Source organism: Trachinotus anak, unplaced genomic scaffold (assembly GCF_046630095.1).
Source record: "Trachinotus anak isolate AG129_WGS33_773 ecotype Australia unplaced genomic scaffold, CSIRO_AGI_Tana_v1 ptg000002l, whole genome shotgun sequence".
In the NCBI taxonomy this organism is placed as follows: Eukaryota; Metazoa; Chordata; class Actinopteri; order Carangiformes; family Carangidae; genus Trachinotus; species Trachinotus anak.
In genome coordinates this window covers 3,784,562-3,791,304 of record NW_027273853.1, presented here as the reverse complement: position 1 = coordinate 3,791,304, position 6,743 = coordinate 3,784,562, and the positions used below count along the sequence as shown (strand labels likewise).

The 6,743-nt window shown below is 41.8% G+C and overlaps 1 protein-coding gene across 10 annotated transcripts in view; it reads right to left on the bottom strand.

Annotated features, from left to right (window-relative positions):
- Window positions 1-1,050: 1,050 nt before the first annotated feature.
- The window catches only part of ndrg4 (NDRG family member 4), a 59,280-nt gene continuing 53,587 nt past the window's right edge, over window positions 1,051-6,743 (bottom strand). For all 10 annotated transcript variants that reach the window (XM_071490716.1, XM_071490726.1, XM_071490744.1 and 7 more), the window contains one exon: window positions 1,051-6,291. In XM_071490716.1, the coding sequence (XP_071346817.1) occupies window positions 6,137-6,291 (155 nt within the window). In that variant the 3' untranslated portion in view covers window positions 1,051-6,136. The remainder of the gene's footprint in view (window positions 6,292-6,743) is intronic.

Below are 6,743 nucleotides of genomic sequence, written 5' to 3'. Positions count from 1 at the left end.
AACATATACTGCATATATGATATAAACAATTAGGAACACAAAGGAGTTCAAGAAAGGGCACTGAAAGTGAAACAAAATCCAAAAGAAAATGAAAATAAATGTGAGCTCAAGTAGGAGCATATATCCAGTGTGTGACTTGATATTTAAAAAATCCCTCTACTATCTTTATGTTTTAATATATGTCTGTAATGTCTAATTGAGGCTGTAAATTCTGTAGCATCCTTACTGCTTAAAGCGTACTCCAGAACTGAAAATGTCTGTAATATGTTAAAAACTGGAACTGAGAGAACTATTACTTCAGAAAGAGGCAGGTATGTTAATGTTGAAAATGGACCTTATATATTGATCTTAAGAACATGCTGGTTTGGTAGTGATAGAGTGAGTAATCTGGAAATTAAGTCTATTATATAACATTAAAGTTAACATTAAAATTGTTTCTGTGTCAGCCTAGTCTCTACCCATGCAAAAACCACATCTGGCACCGTACATCTGTCCTTCAGAATAAAATCTCATGCATCAACAACTCCAAGCTATGTACTAAAGGCTACTTAATTTTGCAGTGTATACCACCATCTGCTGGATGTTTTGTGAAACTTCAAACAACAAACATTTTGTCATTTTCATTACTTACAAAATGCCACCTGAATTCTGCACACATGCTATATATACATATGCTCACTCACACAGACACAGACACACACAGACAAACGCACACACACATATATATATATACATATATATGTATGTATGTATGTATGTATGTATGTATATATATATATTTATTTATTTATATTCATATGGAAATTAACATTAGCTGGGTTTTATTAAATAAACCGACACACATTATTATGTGTGGCATATTATTATAGGAAATAGAGTAAAGGTCCACCTCTAACACTCTACTGTCCTGTAATAAGGGTGGTGTCTGTTGATGACATAATGTAAAACAAATAAAATGTGGTGTTTTAGTCACAACAGAGGTGAGAGCTGCTCCACTTCAAGACAGATGGAAAACATGAGAGAAAATGACTCAGCACCTGACTCCTTAAATTCTGACATAAAGTCTTTATTTCATATTTGTTACTTGATCAGTACATGGACAGAGACAGCTTACTTTGTATATGTATTTATATATAATATATTTAAACTTAATAGTACACATCTGAATGACAACAAAGCAGTTAAGGAGGCTTTCACATCAGAGACCCAGGCCCGGATCCGAGTACACTTGACCCCCAGGTCCAGTTTGTTTGATTTGTGTGAACACATTAGTGTGAACACCGTGTACCGTACCTGTCCACTTAAAAAGGTGGTCTTGAATACATTTCATGTATCCTCGGGTACGGTTCACATTAGGTGTGAAAACCAAAAACCAAAAGTGGATGTCTGTTTAGAACGTGACGTATAAACTATTCAATTATCTCGTTCAAGGAAATGGCCGCAAAACGATCTCTCTGGTCTAATGAAGAATTTAAATATTTGCTTGACAAAAACATACAATCACAAGTGGACACTACACACAAAAATGCCGAGATTTATGGTGCAATTTGAGAGTATTTACATGCACATGGGTACAACAGAACAACACTGGAGCGACACCATAAACAAATGTTGCGCAGTTGATGACACAAGTGTGCTTTTCTTCTTCTGTGTTTTTTGGCAGATGGCAAACCAACTAGATGCATACCACTGCCATGCTTACCACTATTGGAGTGTGTAGACATACAAGTGTACTCGGGTATGGAACAGCCTTACTAATGTGAAGGCTGAGCGGCGGGGTAGTGGAGAGGGGGCCAATCGTACTCAGGCACGGTACCAGTATGAACACGCCCTAAGAGTCCTTCCACTTACGTGAATAGAAACAAGCCCGTAGGGAAGACTCCCACAATATGAAACAATCCAGACGAGAAAAAAAGAACTTATTGCTCTATACAAATCAATCATAATATTAGTAAGAAGGAGAATAGTAGCAGTAGACATGAACCAATATGTAATATATATAATACCAAGATGAGGTTACACCCTAATGTTGCCTAGAAAAAAGAGAAACTCCAAGGAAAGAAGAACAGAAACATGTTGATCTTCACAACACAGTAGCATTAAAGTGTTCAGTTCAGGTAACCTGCTCACTAAATAAAAAGTATCTACAAGTGCAAGGAGGACCGAGGTCTATACAAACCGATCTAGTGCCAGTTTACAGGAGGTGTCGACCTTCAAAAATCGCTACTGAACTTCACTATTTGTAGACATTTAGGAGGAGCAGGGAGGAGCTGGGTTCTCATGTACAGGGCTAAATGTGAAAGATGTGGAGGCAGGGATGCAAGCGCAAACCATAGTGACGGGGTTCTGAGAGGATGAGGTGGACAATACTGTACAGCACTCCAGAAAAGGACAAAATACATTCAGGAGCACCCCCAGGCAGACTGAGCAGAAGTAGTGTAGGAGGAAACCAAAGTGTAAACGGCAGAAAATAGCTTAGTGAACCAAACACTATCATGTACAAACTCTGCTACATGCAAACTTCAGTGTTCATGAACTGAGAACTGACTGAGGTGTTAGATCAGACCCGTGTCCTCTCATAATCTCTCCTTTCCCCAAGTCAGGATTTTACATTTCAACGTTAATTAATTCAACAATAATTTCTCCGGCCTCAACAGCATCACAGTCTTTCCTTTAACATTCACTCGTTCACTGTTTTTCAGGTCAGAATCTCTCTCTGTGTTTTGGTAACAATCCTTTCTCTTCCTGTTTCTGTAAAAAAAAAAGTGTAATCTCTGCCAGTACGTTGCTCTTCAGGGCCCCCTGGTGCACAGAAACACCACAAACACCAGCAGTATTTCAGAAAGTGACTTCAGCTGATAGCCCTTTTAGGTGGCGGCTGGGCTTGCCTGTGAGAGTCGGGGCACTTTGTGTTTTTTTTTTTTTTTTTTTTTTTTTATGGGGGAGTTGGAGGTGGGGTTGGGATGGTGGTGAGGGGGTCAAGATGGCTGGGGGTTGCCCTACATTCCAAGCTTGGCGCCCAAATGGCTCCAAAAAAGCCCCGCCCCTTACAGGCCGCCTCAGGGAAGCGCACACCTCAGCGATTGGAAGCTACACCCCTCTAACGGGGTCAAAGGGTTTTTTTTGTTAAACTGGAAACAGCAGAAGGTGACTATGGTACATGAATACGGTACATTACCAGGGGGCCCAATCTCCGATCACCATTAGCAAGGTGGTCCAGTATTATAGCAGACAACAGTGCACAGCATCGCTAGTCTAAAACTATACTTATATAGGCTACATGTACTGTACTGCTGACACTATGGTTACATTGCACATCAAAATACACGCTAAACAGATATCAATGGATTCCTACTTGTTTGTGAATTTTATTCAAGTCTTTTCTTTGGCTTAGTTCCCTTCCAAAGCCCAGTCCATGCAGCTGAGTTAAGGTGTGTGAAAATGTGTGTGTGCAGGGAAATGTGTGTGTGGTTGCGGATACTTATGCATGTGTGGGTAGCTTTGGTATGTCCACAGAGAGGAGCTGGACGCTGTAAGGGGAGGCTGCTGCGATTTCTTTGGTGGCGACCCGAAATGAGGGCTTGTCGGGTCAGCCTGGTTCTGCCTCGGTCCCCTTGGTCTGGTTTGGTTTGAGTCAGAGTGTGATTGTCACGTTAGAGACCACAAAGAGCCGACTATGGCCAGAACCACATCTACTTACGAGAGTTAGGCCGAGTTCACACAGACATTTGCTTTACATGTAAGAACGCAGCCTTTCTCATTCATTTTCAATGGGGAAGTGCGACAATGGCGTGGGAGGGTGTGGTCATTTGAAAACAATGTTGTGTTCTTGAGCAAAAAATTGAACCTACTTCAGCCTTCCTGCCAAAAACACAAGGTGACATCATCCAGCAAGGTGCTGCATTGGCCAATTACAACCAATCAAGCCCATTCCTCCAACTGAACATCCCAGATTGTTTTGCACCTTCTCACTGGTGGATGAAACAAACACACCCCCACCAACGCAGCCCCTGGGGTTGCTCTACCACTGGGCACATGTCTGTGTGAATGTGGCCATACAGACTGAGGAGGGCAGTTTGATTAATGGCTCTATTTAATTTGCCACAGGTAAGAAGCTAATGAAGATACTACTCAGAAACTAGAATGTACTATGATTGCTTTCACATTCACATGCATTTACATGTTCATGAGTACTTACTCTAGCCTATATTCATGAAGTGGATTGTCTTAGAAATGTGAGATGACACACAGCTTAAATCTGTGCTCAGCAACACTGAACTAATGTGACAGTAATGGGGGAAAAATTGAACTTCAACAATCAGCAAACTGGTGACATTCACCTGCCGGCCTGTCTGTGATGCTCTGTACAACATCACACCTTATGGAGAAGAGATTTCTCTGGAGAGACCGCTTTATAAGTGCTATGTAGGAAACAGTTAAGTTTGATTCATCCCTTCCTGGGCTGAGACGTGACAGAGCAAACAAGTGATTAAATTGTGTCCCAATCAGTGTTAATATCGTGCACCTAATTTGCAATTTAGCTCATACAGATACAGTAATATTCCTCTATTAGACATAACTCTAGTCCTACTCTATTCCTAAGTTTACATGCCACATACAACACTGTACATTAAACTACTCAGTTCATGATGGTGCGTTTTCAGTCAAATACTTGACTTTGTAAGATACTGACAGTTTCATGCTCACTTGATTTCACAGGAAGTGAGTATAGGTGAGTGAGTAATGTTCAGTTCTACCTCTGAGTTGTTAGTTTTCTGCATGCTTCTTAGTAACTTTGCTGCTACATTAGTTTTTAGTTACATTAGTTATTGTTTGTTTCATACTATAGTAAATGGGCTCCTCTAGCTCAAACACACATTTGGTTATACTTTGGCCATATCATGTGCAGATTATCATGGTAAAAGCAATAAAAATGGATGAAGCTACACATTTGTCAGCAGAGCTACCTGGTGGTGTAGTGGCTAGGTTTCAATGTGCTTGTGGCTTGTGGCCTCGCTTTAATTTCCTGTCAGGTGATAATAAGAGTTCAGCCTCAGATACTACACATACAACAATCTGTGACTGTCCTGAACACACTCAAAGTATTATTACAAAGTTAGATTTTTTTTACATATATTTTTGCATATATGATGATTATATACATCCATCCTCAAACAACAAGCCCACCTCCTGCCAGTAGCACACCTCCTACTAGCAGCATTTCCACAGTGCTGTTGCGTGGAAGTGTCTAAACACCTAAAGTACATGTATGCTGATGATACCACTCTGTTTTCTAAGACTAGTTTACAAGTTTGATATAAAATCTTACATTAGCGTGGTGTACTCTAGCTATGCTCCTAGACTATAAAAGCTAATACGTCTTCTCTAAGTGCGCCAGGTGCACTGGGCTATGATTGGCTGTGTTCTGCTGTCTGTCAAATAGTGGACACACCCCCTCTGATGCTCACCTGTCACTCATGGAGAGAAATAAGCACAGAGAGAGATCCTCACACTTCTGTACCACAACAAAAAGCACACATTGCTTCCAAAAATACTGATGCATTACTCTTTTTTTTCTTTATGGCAGCCCCTAAAAATTCCCTTTCCCTTGTCCATACCTGCACTTTTACCTCACAGTATCAACAGCAGCTCTTTGTCACATGTTGCTGTGTAGATTGTTGGGTTACTTTCTTTGTGGGTTTTTTGTTGTGGGGGTGGGTGGTGGGGCGGGAGGGTGAGGTTTTAAAAAGGGACACAGGCAAAGAATGAGGAGACACTTAGCAAACACAAGAATGACACTTCAAGAACAAAATCAGTTGGCTAAGATGGGGGTGGAGTTGAAGTGGAAATTTAAAAGTGGTGGCTGGGGTGTTTTAGTAGCAATACGTATGATATTTTACTGTGGGGGCGGAGGGAGCGGGGGGTGGCAGACAGAGAGAGCTGCCTTCACCTTGTTTATGACCCCTCATTCTTGTTACTGTCTCGTTCTATCCTCCATCATGTCTCACACCTTCAGTCCTTCCTCCTTTTTAAAAACATTTTCCTTCTACCATCTCTCCCATCTCCCTCATCCCTCTCTCTTTCTCTCTCCATTCCTCCACCCCCTCCCTCCCTCCCTCCCCTCTTCTGTGGCTCCTCAGCAGGACACCTCCATGGTGTGGGTGACTGTGCCGACTCCCTCGGTGCTGTCGGAGTGGGTGCAGGCCCTAGAGCGGGACCCATCCATGGAGCTGGCACTGGTCAGGGAGGCCGTCCTGGAGCGGGCCAGGCGGGTCATACTGGCGGAGGGCACTGGAAAGACGGGGAGGAGAAGGGGGGCAAATAAAAAGAGTACTTCAGCATTAGCATACATTTTGCAGACAACTGTGAGATCAGTTGATGTTGGGGAGATGTGGGGAGAACATGCTAATGTGCAGAGCGACACATTATCCCTGTGTGTTGCCGGTGAGGAGTTGACAACAGCTGTGAGTTGTTGGTTAATGTGTCTACACAGAGACACATTGTCAGCACCATGCTGGAGAATTTCAGGGCTCAATTTATGTTTTATAAAACTTCATTCTCCTTCAGGAGTATAACGCCATTATTATGGAATTGTATTAAATTATTTATTAATATTAGTCAAATAATTCACTGTGTTAGACCAAGGGAACAATGGGCCTTGAGTTGAGGTTATTTTGTTAGCTGCTGTTTCCAAAGTCAAGAATGAACCCTGAAGCTCTGTGTATTAATCCTGTTTCTGATTG